The sequence below is a fragment of the Cryptomeria japonica genome, chromosome 11 (assembly GCF_030272615.1).
Source record: "Cryptomeria japonica chromosome 11, Sugi_1.0, whole genome shotgun sequence".
NCBI classification, from domain to species: domain Eukaryota; kingdom Viridiplantae; phylum Streptophyta; class Pinopsida; order Cupressales; family Cupressaceae; genus Cryptomeria; species Cryptomeria japonica.
The window spans coordinates 451,794,423-451,808,329 of NC_081415.1; the positions used below are offsets into that span (position 1 = coordinate 451,794,423).

The 13,907-nt window shown below is 34.9% G+C and overlaps 1 protein-coding gene across 3 annotated transcripts in view; it reads left to right on the forward strand.

The window, feature by feature from the left end:
• The window catches only part of LOC131041409 (uncharacterized), a 114,352-nt gene that overhangs the window by 31,814 nt on the left and 68,631 nt on the right, over positions 1–13,907 (forward strand). For all 3 annotated transcript variants that reach the window (XM_057974482.2, XM_057974481.2, XM_057974483.2), the window contains 4 exons: positions 11,007–11,091; positions 11,207–11,392; positions 11,477–11,647; positions 11,767–11,982. In XM_057974482.2, the coding sequence (XP_057830465.2) occupies positions 11,007–11,091; positions 11,207–11,392; positions 11,477–11,647; positions 11,767–11,982 (658 nt within the window). The remainder of the gene's footprint in view (positions 1–11,006; positions 11,092–11,206; positions 11,393–11,476; positions 11,648–11,766; positions 11,983–13,907) is intronic.

Consider the following 13,907-nt stretch of genomic DNA (forward strand, 5'->3'; position numbering starts at 1 on the left):
TGCATTGCTTTGAATCTCTATGTTATCTTGTAGTTGCATGGTTTCATATTTTCTTCAACATAGAATAGAATTTGCTTTATAAAAGTTAATTAAATGAATGCAAGATTTGATAGTATTGATTGGTGAAATCGTTGCTCATACTTTTGATGAACAAATGATTTTTGTTCATTGTGCAAAGTTAGCTTGAGCATATTCTGTGGATGTTTAACTTCTACCTTCAAATAAGTATTGTTCATTTTGATGGTACTATTCATGGTATGAAAATTCTAAGCACAACCCTTGAAGATTGCACCCACTTTGTTTAGTTGTTTAAGTTGGCGAACCAAAGTGTGGTTGAGTTTCACCCAATCACTACCGTCCCTTAAATTCCTAGGAATAGTATAGAATTCCTGAATCCTTTTCCTTTTTTTCCCTTTTTTTTTGAAATCCAAAATCGAAAATCCCAAAAATAATGCTGGAAGTTTTCATTGTGAATGGAATTACCAAGTCCCCCTTGAATTACCAGCAAACATCACCAAACGAGCTATATCCAACATTAAAGTCGCTCGTTCGCAGTGTGAACCTTGGAATCACCATATGATCTTCTTTGCAATCTTAGCATGCGCGGTGATTTTATTCAAGAGAGGATAGAGTGTCTTTTGGTCATTTTATTTTGTGTTCGATGTGTCATAAAATGCACACCAACATATTGGCACGTTGAAATGGGATACTAGATCCATTGAGGAGGTTATGCACAAACTTTTAAGTTTTATTCCTATATCTTTTCTTCTTTATCTTCCTTCCTAGAGCTTTTGCTTTTATAATAAATAGGCAGGGAGAGAGTGGATCTTGATGCCTTGATGCATGAAAATGCTCAGTAGGCAAGCTATCAACAATGATTGAAAATGCATCAATGCATATGCAACTTTCAATCTATGACACCAAATCCTTTGCAAACCCAAACTTCTTTAGTATTTTAATTTGAAATTCCAAATTTTCTGTCGTAAGGCTTTTTAACATATTTAGTTTTACCGTCATTCTTTCTGGACTACTTCGTGGACCTGATGAATGGTTTCATGAGTTAACAGTTTCTAGTCTAATATTTGTCTTCCTATGACAAACCCATGTTATTTTTTGATGATCTTGTGTAATTCTTTTTTGAACCAATTTTCCCTTTTTTTGCCAAAGTTTTGTAAATTGAATTGCATAAATAGATTGCTCTGAACTTGAAGGCTTTAAAATATGCAGCATCATCCTTTTTGGGGAATAAGACTACGACTATTATTCCTTCTTTTAGAGCTGACATTTTTCTTCTGAATTTTTTCAATTTCTTCTGTCATCTCTGAATCCACAATATTTCAAATTTTGTGGAAGAATCTGGACTTTGGGCTTTTTCTGCACCTAGACCTGCCTCATTTTGAAATGCAAGGTAGGTATGTATGATGACGATTTCACTTACAAACAATTTACCTTTGGTTGTCTTCTTCCAAATTTGGGATGTGTTTCAATACATAACATTTGAAAATGGGCACGAATCTGTTCTGTATCTTGGTCTTGTAATTGATCGCCAGGGAGTACATATTAACCTTAGGAAAGTCCCAGTTGAGATGTTTGTGAATTCCTATCTTTAGTCTATTTCTTTCTATACCCCATAAATCAATGTGTTTGAAATTCCAAAAGCTATAGCTGGGGGCATGGGTCACAGCATTGCTGTCAGTGCCATGTTTAACAACCCTTTGAAGCAGAAACAGATTCTTCACAATATGTCCTAGGATATGTTTGTAAGCCAGAAGTACACCCGCTATTCTATCATTTATGGTTCTTGAGATGTGCTTATCTCAAGCTAATAACTTTAGCCTTAGGCAGGCATGCAGTGTATTATGTGTTGGTGGCATTTGCCTGGCAAAGAAACTGAGCTTCAACTGGTCATCAATTACAGCTATTTTGGAATTCAGTAAAAATTCAGGTGCATTAACACATGAAATCAGTGCCCTGCCTATAATGATATTATCCTGTAATCAGTCATAAGAAAGGAACTTTGATCACTTTTCACCAGATTTTCTCAGTTGCAAACCAGCTTGTAGTTTCAGTAAGGGCATATGTTTCAGATGTAGCAATTATAAAGATTGGAAGAGCCCGTAGGAGTGGCGCAATTGGTTAAAGGCTTCCAATTTAGATTCATGAGGTTCTGGGATCAACTCCCACTTTAATTCAATTGATGGTGGTGGCTTACAGGCTTTCACCATCCCCGGGGATTAGTCTCGCCCCAACTCGCCCCATAGGGGTGCTGGGTTGGGTCACGGGGACATCCTGGGCCATCAAAAAAATAAAAATTAAAAAATTAAAAAAACTGTAAGAACATATGACCATTTAGCCCACAAGTTGGCTTATTTTTTCAGCCTTACAGCTATCAACGAGGAACATTTTTGGATTATAATTTGATTCTTATAATAGGCATATTGTACATATTTAATTACCTATGCATTCTAGCAGACACAACTCACAAGCTTCTGCTCACGGAGGCTTATTTTTCTTCATATGGTGAATTCATTGCTGTACACAGCAACTTTTAACATCTATGCCAATGTTTTTATTTGTCTTTCACAAGGAAGACTGCTATTATATCAGATTATTATATAAGCTCTCCCTGAAATCACTCAAAGATGTTGAAGTGGAACCTTAGCCTATATCAGCTCCTGTCAGAAACTAATCAAACCTGTGATTAATTTCCATGAATTCTAGTAGTACTTCACCTGCAGTACTGACACAAAAACACTTTGATGGATTCCTTCTGGTTTTATACATGATCGCTGGTGTTCAGTAATTCCAAGAAGACATAACTACTTTCAGCACGTTGCAGGCTGTTATTTACTATCAATTCAAACTGAATTTTTTGATCCTTAAGCCAGTTTGGGAATCATTGGGTTTTTAATTGACTGCAAACAATGTTTTCCTCTTCTGTTCATCCACTGACTGATGTTCAGATTGAGGTGCTTAAAGGAGCCTTGTATGCACCTTACAAATATCATCAGAATAACAAACAGCGGGACAATTGGCAACTGATGATTTAACAATAGTTACACTTGGGCACAATGTTGAAGGAGAATTCTCTTTTCAAAGTTTTTTATGGCTATCAACTCTTCTCATCATGTGAAGTTTCACTGGCCTTCTATGTGCCATAAACCTCATCTGAATTAAATGAGCTACTACTATTATAGAACACTCTACACAAATACATCACAAAAGTAAGGGATTCTCATCTAGACTTGGGCAACATGTGAATCCTACGTGAGAAGCACAGCATGCAGCATTGGACAAGACAGCCAACATCCACAGTTTGGCTTCATCTTCACCAACAATGTGTAGAAAAAGTAAGGGATTCTCATCTAGACTTGGGCAACATGTGAAGCCTACGTGAGAAGCACAGCGTGCAGCATTGGACAAGATAGCCAACATCCACAAAGTTTGGCTCCATCTTCACCAACAATGTGTAGATACAAGTACCACTGTAAATAGAATCCATGTTTTTGTGGCCCTTATGTGTAGTGCTTCGTGTTTGAAGTTCCAAAGAAGCAAACATCTGGAAAAAATCATGATTATACCCGATTAATTGGGAGTTGGGGGTTTTGCTGATTTTCCCCCCCCAAAAATTGGAATTAATCGGTCAACCTTGGTCAACCTTATTTTCCGAAAAAATTGTCAAAAAAACTGAGCAAAACGCGTAAAAAAACGCAGAAAAAAACACATAACCTAAATGGTGCGAAAACAATGGAAATTACCCTCCGCATTTTCTTTAAACGCAGCGCTTGTTTTTCATTTAACAGAGTCGAGGGCAGATGGAAATTTCTCTGTGCGAGTCGAGGGCAGACGGAATTTTCTCTGTGCAAGTCGAGGGCAGATGTAGGGATTCACAAATTTACCAGAGCTGACTGCAAGCTGTGATTCTCAAATTTCCCGAGCAGAGCCATATTTTCTTGGAGCCAAACCAAGTATTTTCTGGGTTACCCTATATTAGAGACTAAATTCATTTTTTGTAATATAGTCTATCACTTTTTTTGTAACATTAGAAAATGAATTTGGTCTATCACAAATAAAATATATTATTACAAATTAATATATTTTATTTGTGATAGACTAAATTAATTTTCTATAATATATGCATTATCTATTACAGTATCATTATCAATATTATAGTTAATACATATACAGAAAATTTATATAGATAGTCTATCACAAATATGACTGTATTATCTTACTGTAATATAGATAGACGAAATTCTCTATTACAGTAATATAGATTCTAGATAGACTAAATTATGACTGTATTGATTTACTGTAATAGACAATTCACAATACAGTCATATATTACTGTTATAATTTAGATAGACTAAATTACCTCAAATATTACTGTCATATATTACTGTATTTTATTTAGATAGCCATCTATTACAGTAATACAGTAATATATGACTGTAATAGATAGATATCTTATTTTATTTAGATAGTCATCTATTAATACATGATTGTAAATAAAATACAGTAATATAAATAGAGAATACAGTCATATGATATATTACAGTATCTAAAATAATACTGTATTATTTAAAAAATGCATATGACTGTATTATCTTACTGTAATATAGATAGACGAAATTCTCTATTACAGTAATATAGATTCTAGATATACTAAATTATGACTGTATTGATTTACTGTAATAGACAATTCACAATACAATCATATATTACTGTTATAATTTAGATAGACTAAATCACCTCATATATTACAGTCATATATTACTGTATTTAATTTAGATAGTCATCTATTACAGTAATACAGTAATATATGACTGTAATAGATAGATATCTTATTTTATTTAGATAGTCATCTATTAATAGATGATTGTAAATAAAATACAGTAATATAGATAGAGAATACAGTCATATGATATATTATAGTATCAAACTTCTGTATTATGCCGTAAATAAAATACACTAATATATGATAGCCTATATACAATTTTAGATATCAAATTGTTCTAAAAATTGTAAATAAACATCTCTTCTTTGCTTCACTTTGAAATTAAAGAATAATTTCTAGAGTATCATAAGTTTTCTATTATCTAGAATCTAGATCAATGTTTTTAATACCTACTACATCCACCTTCTATATTGCATTGCAAGATAATGAGAGAATCTATCATATCTTTTCTTCCCTTTCAGCTAAAAGTCATTGCTTGCCCTTGCCATTTCTAGTAAGATACACTTTGCCCATTGTATTGAAGAAAATTAAGGATATAAAGCCATCAAATTCTTTGAAGATGTATGATTGAGAGAAAAAAAAAAATCAAAATTCTTTGAAGATGTATGATTGAGAGAAAAAAAAAAATCATTACTCACCATGTCCACAACTGGGAATAAAATCCCTTGTTTGGACCAATATCAAACGCATGGTAACAGAAATAGACTAGATAGGAAAATTAAGCTTAAAAGTCAAGTGGAAGACTAAAATTAAACTTATGTGTGGGGTTGAAGTGAACCATACCCTAAATACAAGCAGGGGCATATCCCAAGGTGACGGAAGGCACCGACTTCTAGTCTATGCAATTCATTTTAGGCTGTTGCCAAACTACCTAGTGATAAACTTGACTAAAGCTCTCTGTAGTCAACAAAGTAGGCTCGAATAACTTATGAATATAAAGATATTCATCAATATGAATATAAACAATGAAAATCTATTTTCTACAATTCATGTGTTGAAGTGTCTATTTTATTTGACTACAATATCTCTATGCTATGGAAATGCCCTTAAATATTAAAAAAAAATAGTTTTTAATTGTTTTTCTGCAATTTTTACGTTTTTTTGTAAATCGGATTTTTTTCCCGATTTTTTCAAAATATCTTATACTTTTGTTTTGCTGATTAGTTCCCCAAACGATTAATGCTTCTTTGGTTTGAAACTGTCCACCCATTTGATTATACATGATATAGTTAATATCAACAAATCAAAAATATATGAGACATCCTATTTGAAGGGGTGTGTTGAAATTATGCGCGAGGATTCTATTTTAAAGTTACCATATCCATCGGCAGAAGATATTCTGCTGTACACGAGGACACACACCAACAAGAAGCAGTATAGTATTTCATGCCTAATAGGTAGAAATGGTGGCTTGTCTTTACAAACCAAGCCAATCTCTCAATCAGTTCTCAAGATGCACTTTTCCCATCTCAAAGAAAATTTGGGGACAGTTTCCATGAAAGCTAGGAGGAAATGGTGAAAACTCAAAAACTCTTCAACATTATATCTATATATACATTCTGTAGAATATGTATATTTCAATATTAACTTAATGTGCCACCTAGTTCATGCAAAACCCTCAACTAGATACATATGTAAAACCTAATCCAGAAATACTCCAGCAACAACCACTACTTATTTTTAATTTTATCCCAATATGCACATTTGAATTCAAATTCACTAGAGTGAAAGAACTTACTGGGCACACCTAGCATGCAAATCTGAATTCCCTGATGATCCTGATGACACTCTGCAGCTTGCAGAGCTGAATTCGTTTGATGGTCCTGATGACAATTTGTACCAAGAACTGTTCCATGAGGGTTTCCGTCTCCAAGATGATCTGGTTGTCAAACTTGTAAGTTTTTGTCTCCAAGCCCCAAAGCTGCTGTAAACAGTGTCACATTCTGGGATTAAAATTGAGTTTTGTTTTTAATTTTCAGGAGTCATTTCTCTTTGCCTCCCAGTACTTTTTATATTCCTTGCTTCCTGCATTCTTCAATTATAGGCAATCCAATTTTCAATCAATAGCAGTTAACTGACAAGTCCCTTCTTCAATTGGTGGAGTTAAACTGGCAAGCAAATCCCTCAAGTGATGGCAATCTCAAACTGTTAATTGAAAGGTGTCAAACCAACTCAGCTGCCTTATTCCATTATTCAACTTTCCTGACTGAAAGTAACTACCATCCTATCTAAGTGTATTTGTATGCTGCTAGTCTAGTCACTCAATGCTGTGGATTGGAAAGGTGAGATTGTGGTTTAAGTTCATATCAGTTTGAGGAAAATATTACTCACTTATTTTCCTATGCAGTTAACTGACAAGTTCCTCCCTCAATCGGCAGCAATTAACTGACAAGTCCATCCCTCAATTGGTGACAATCTGAAACTGTTAACTGACAGCTGTGAGACCAACTCAGCTGCCTTATTCCTTTATTCAACTTTCCTAACTGAAAGTAACTACCATCCTATCTAACTGGTACTCCTATGTCGCCAGTCTAGTCACACAATGCTACGGATTAGAAAGGGGACATTACAGTTTGAATTCATATCACTTTGAGTGAAATGCCATTTATTTATTCTCCTTCTATCCAATCTCACTTAGCACGGCTACCAAGCCTCCCTAGCTCATCCAACACATGCGCACGCACACACATGCATAGGTGGCCCAGCTACCTTGTAATGTAATTATTAAAGTACTTGAGGAAAATGTCATTATTGCCATCACTCATGGAGATTATCTTGAGATGACTTAAAATGTACACACACAGGCAATACCCGAGGAAAAATGTCATTATTGGAATTATTCATGTATTTTGTCTTGAGATGGCTAAAACTGCACACAGGTCAAATCCCATAAAATAAAAAATTGTAATTGAAAATACCTATGAAAGCCTTAACACAAATAAATGATTGGGTTGCACTTGGGTTAGTCCCACATTTGTCGTAATTGTGAGATAAAGGTAATTTATAAGACAACACATGCTCCAAAAGCTTTGCCAATGAGAAAGAAGCTAGAGGGTGGAAATCTCGAAGTGATGGATTGCATTTAATGTTCCTGCCCCCTACAAATAAATGCTTAGATGTGCTTGTGTGCTTAGTGTCCCTTACACCTCTTAATTATCATCAACAAACATGATAAAATATGTCATAAATGTAATGACTAGCCTTGAGGGCATCATTAGATTGATTAGACAATGAGTTTCTCGTACTCTTCTCAGATCGATATAGAGTACCAGATTCCATTTTCTGAATGAGGAAAGCTAGATACCATTGCATTTAGTTTCATAATGTAGGCAAGCCAGGAGTAATAATTTTATGAACTCCAAGAGATCTTTGCTCTCAGATTTTTGAAGAGGGTAAACTTTTGAGTAATGTGCAACCTGCCAAAGACAGCTCCACCATATGCTCTCCTTCTAGGTCATCCCCTTGGTGACATAATCAGGCTCTGCTGTGAGGATCATTCACTGTTTGGTTATTCTACAGAATGTTATGCTACTGCAGATGTTCATGCTCTCATTTGTGCCTTGCTGGTTGGTGTTGTAGCTTGGACTCTAGATTATTGTAATTTCATGTTTCATAGGACTAGCAGGTTTATCTTTTTTTGGTACACATGCTTTTTCACCCACTGTTCAACTGTTTTTTTCTCTTTTACAGGCAATCTTTTTATGCACCCCTTTACTACACATCTTAGCGGGTTGTGCTTTTTTGTTGCATTAGCCAACTTTGTTCATTTGTGGACACTAATATAATTCTTTCTTTTTTAACTCCTAAAGTATACAATATGTATAACATAAAAACATGGGCATGTATTCTCTTTAGTGTGTAATTCCATTACGTAGCTTCTCTCTTAGTTTTCATGGCAAAAATGTGGGTTCTCTGTCATATATTTTAACCCTCTTTTTATTTTTAAATTACCATAATACTTCCATCTCTTTCTTATCATTTTCAGGCTATAATAGAGTATTTATATGCTAAGCAATCTTATTTTCTAAAATTTATTATTTCCTCCTCTCAGATACATTTCTTAGGGGGTAAATTGTAAACATCTGTGGTGATTTGGCATGCTAAACTTTTCTTTGCACAAATTGGCCGTGTGTAGTTATTAGGAGTTCTAATGATCATGAATAACATTTTCGTAGTGGTATAAGAGTTAGTGCTTCATGTATAAGGACCAGGAGATTGGGCATCACTTGAGGTTGAACATTTAAATGATTAGTGTGATTATTTACCTCATTGAAATTCTTTGACCTATTGGTGTATGTTAAAATGTATTTATTGTTGAGGTGGTTGCATTTATATTTTGCAGCTTATTGTTTTTGTTAAGGGAATGTGACAGATTTTTTAATGTCCCCATTTTGAGATAGGATTTAATAATAAATAAATAATAATAATAAATTAAAACATAAAATAATAAAAAAATATAGTATAATATGTAATTAAGTTAATGAATGGTCAAAAGGCATGGAATGAAGAGTTGTAACTCTCAAAATGAGATATAAGAGGGAGAAGAGATCATTTCAAAGGGGGGAAGGAGGAGGAAGGAAAGGAATGAAGCATGGAAATCAAGGAAGGATTAATGGAGGAAGAAAGGAATGGGAAGTGGATAAGGTTGTGTCACTTTCAAAGGCAAGAATTATGAAGCGTTGTACTATTTCAAAGGGTGGAAATTGTGATAGTTTGTGTCTCTTGCCAAGGGGCAGGCATGATGAAGACACGTGACCACTCCCTCACATGGGAAGATATAAAGGGGAGAAGGTTCATTTGAGGAAGAGAGGGATGGGAGATCAATTTGGAGAATAATATATTATTCTCAAAGGCAGCAATGAGAAGTGGTGACTCAATTGTTATGAAAGGTGGTGCCTCACTTCCTATGAAACGTGGTGACTCTTCCCCCAATAAAGCATAAATGAGAAATCAGTCCAAGCATTCAAGGATCACTCACACCCTCATCAATCATCTGATCATCAATCACTTACTTGTCAACTCACCAATACCTCAAAACATCCAATCAAAGGAATTCATTGAATCAATCAATCAATCATACAAATAGCATTGGAGGATAGAGAGTGGATAACTACTGCGATATTAACTCATAGTTGTGCGATCATATATTCTGGTTGTTATATGATTTACGTGCATAACAGCTATGTTTATACCTGCATTCTCCTGATTAATATATACTGCTGCTTATGATTATTCATCATAGCATAATGCTACTATATATCTACTCCTGCATATTTATAAAAAATTATGTGCTGCCGATAAGATTGTATATATATGTTCTGAACATAGATCTGATTATGGATATTCTGTAGTTAACTTGCTTTACCTGAGACTTGTGTATATCTTCTTCTAATCTGAGTGCTTCATAGCCATGATAGACGATGAGGAGGTTATCACTTATCAGTAGGGGGAACGGTGTTGGGATCACCTTACAGGCATGCCACCTCATGGTATTTGGGTCTGTGAAGGATGGACTTTCTGGGCACCCTATGGTAAACCACTCTCATGATCTCTATCATGGTGAATGTCTGTCTTAAAGAATATGCAATCATAGGAAGTAGGATAGAAGTGACAAGATTGAGGGGAATAGTGATAGGACGCCTCACCAGGTATGCCGCCTCATATGAATGGCACGGGCCACATGAGGCCAAGGGGGACAAGGCCTTCCCTTGGGCCTGGGATAGAGGGTCTCTAAGGCACTCTGTCGAGTCATTCTATCTTAGCTTACCAATGGTTGAACCTTCTCAAAATAACGTTAAGCAATCTGTGGTTGGATTTATACATTAATATGTATATATATGTTGTTACTTCCTAAGTGAAGTTATCTATTTTGATGAGCTATTATTATGAAATAATCTTTAACTTGTTTGCAGGACCTTCACCAAAGAAAAAGGTATCTCTAAACCTGTTCTGTTTGATTAGAACTTGTGACCTAGGGTAGAGTTTAGGCACTTATAATTTAGGGACATTACAAATTTAACAGGTGTTTTTGTAGGATGTTTTCCTTAATGCGTGGTTGGTTGTTATTTTGCTTGCTTGATAAGCTATGTCTCAGAGCTTGCAATGAACAGACTGATTTTATTTGCGTTACTTACCTGGTTCTAAAATTGCTAGTTTTAGTTAACTCATTTGGATTTTATTCTGCAGATCAATTTTGACAAATTGTAGCTCTAGGAAATCAAGGATTGGTTGTTGGAATGATGTTACTAGCTCATGCTTGAAAATGCAGGTTCTCAAGGGACCAGGTCGAGCAACTTGATATAAACAAGCAATGGTCTAGGGCACTTGATGGATCAGATTATTTACCTGGCATGGTAACTTCAAGTCTTGTGGATTGGATTTGAGAAGCTAATATGTCAGACTTTAAGCCATTATTTTAGGAGGGCTTGGATCTTAAAAACAACTCTTTGTTAAATGAATTTATTTCAGGTGGGTCTCAACAACATCAAGGAAACTGATTTTGTCAATGTAACCATTCAATCACTAATGCGGGTTACTCCTCTAAGAAACTTTTTTCTTATTCCTGAAAATTATCAGAACTGCAAGTCACCTCTTGTTCATCGATTTGGAGAATTGACAAGGAAAATATGGCATGCACGGAATTTCAAGGGACAGGTATTTGGAGTTCATTTAGCAAATTAAATAACAAACAGCATAGCATACACGAATGACATGATTGTTTTATGGGTTTGTTTGCAGGTGAGTCCCCATGAATTTCTACAAGCAGTTATGGTAGCCAGTAAGAAGCGATTCCGCATTGGTGTGCAGTCAGATCCTGTGGAGTTCATGTCTTGGCTTTTAAATACCCTTCACTCAGACCTTGGAGGAACAAAAAAATCTAAGAGCAGCATCATTTACAAGTGCTTTCAGGTTCTTGAACTAATTAAGTATAGGCCTTTAATAAATTAATACAGAGATTTCATCAGGTTTAATTAAAAATAATAGTTTATTTGCTTGCATTCATTTGTATGATGTGTTTATTTGAGTAGGGTGAGTTAGAGGTAGTGAAAGAGATCCAAAACAAGAAAGGGAATGAGAAGAAAGACGACATGGAGCAACAACAAAAAGTAACTGGTGTTGAGGATAAAACAGGTCCAGAAAATGTGGTCAGAGAAGTCTGTAGAATGCCTTTCCTTATGCTTGGACTCGATCTTCCTCCTCCTCCTCTTTTTAAAGATGCAATGGAGAAGAATATCATTCCTCAGGTATTGTATGGTTTATAGAACACAATTCATTTGCTCACCTGGCACCTATTTAGTTTGGTAGTGTTCTGTGTAATGTTCAAGATTATTGTAATTTTTCATGTTCCTTCAACATTCAAACTACTCAATTGGGTCCGTTTGTGCCTATTCATGAGATACTCTTCAGCCTTTTGCTTTTAAGAATTCAGATTAAATTTTAGCATTTCATGCAAATTCTTCCAGTTCTTTACTGATGTATTTGTTCAAGCTTTTGGAAGCCTACTTAGAGATGACAAGTTTCTTATAAATTATCATACTGTTCTAAAAGACTAAAAATATCTAAGTGGCATTATGTGAACATACATCTTCAACTTTCAACATATCAAGGAAAAAACTTGAGAAGCACCTTAATCCTTGCATGTTCATATCATGAAAGATGAATTCTTCAATTTGTGTTTTACCATGGCCGCATGTCCAATGAAATAAAGATGATAAAAAAAAATTATATTAATTGTTCAAACTTGAATTTCTATATGATGCTCCACATTTCCTGGTTCTAGAAAACTACTTACGGATTCACTTACATGTAGGGATTCAACAAATGAATAGTTTGTTCAATGTGATATTTACATCACCACGCTTTTTGACATAGTGAGTTCAACCATCACCTAATGGACTAGATTCACTTCTACTCTCTAAGAAAAGTGACATACATATTTCTATGGTATGTATGTAGAGATCTATAAGTATACACCTTTAGGAATTAAGAGACTAAGCTTTAAGAAGACAAGAACAATGTGAAAAAGGAGATTGAGACATGATGGCACCCATAGGCTATAAAACTTTATTACTTTGACAAGTATTCTATAGTGGCATCAAGGAGTCTCATGTTGTTACTGTGTACATAAAAACTAAGACATGTTGACACATTAATTTTTTTTTAATAATTAATAAATATACTTTTAAAAAGATTTAATATTTACTGCACTTTTGAAAAAAAAAAACAAAAAAAAAAATTACCATTATAATGAATGGTGCCTTTTTCAAAAGTAAAGTTAAAATTACATACAAAAGTAGAATAGCTCTTCAAATAAAAAAAAAATGTAAAAAAAATAATAATTCTTAAATAGTTTTGAAGTAAAATAAAATAACTCTTAAACAAATAAAAGAATTCAAGATTGATGTCTCAACATTTTTTAGATTGATGTATTTAAGATATCTATACCAGTTGATAAACTTGATAATAAAATAATGGGGTTGGATGTATATACATAACATCAATATACATATTATAGGAGATTGACTTGGGACATATCCAAATGAGGATGACCTAAATAAGGCACTTATCTTAAAAAATACATTAGAAGGTCCTTAGACAAGATGACAAACCCTAACATTCTCCCTTGGAGCTTGATTAGGGAGTTGTTGTTGTAAGGTGTGTGCCCATGGTCTCCTTTTGTTGTGTAGCACAACGCTCGGGTTTGTGACATGGCTTAACTGCCTCTTGTGGATTCTGTAAGTCTAGTGGTTGTATCGGGCATTAACAGGTCGATCGTTTGGTGCAACGACAACCGTACTTCTAACAAGTGGTACCAGAGCCTGGGTCACAGGTTCAAACCCCCTCGCTTGCGCTGGGTGGAATTGTTGCAAGGTGTGTGCCCTTGGTCTCCTTGTGCTATGCAACACATCGCTTGGGTTTGTGACATGGCTTAACCACCTGTGGATTCTATAAGTCTAGTGGTTGTATCGGGCATTAACATGTCGATCTTTTGGCGCAACGGCAACCGTACTTCTAACAATTGTGTCATTTAGACATTTGAAGGAGACTCTTGAAGTTTAATTAAAGACCAAAGGTAAGTAGCTCTTTTCACAAATTCCTTCCAATGTTGTTTACCAAGCATACAATTTTCAAATACACCACTAGGAGGGCAATAGGGGGAAATATGTAG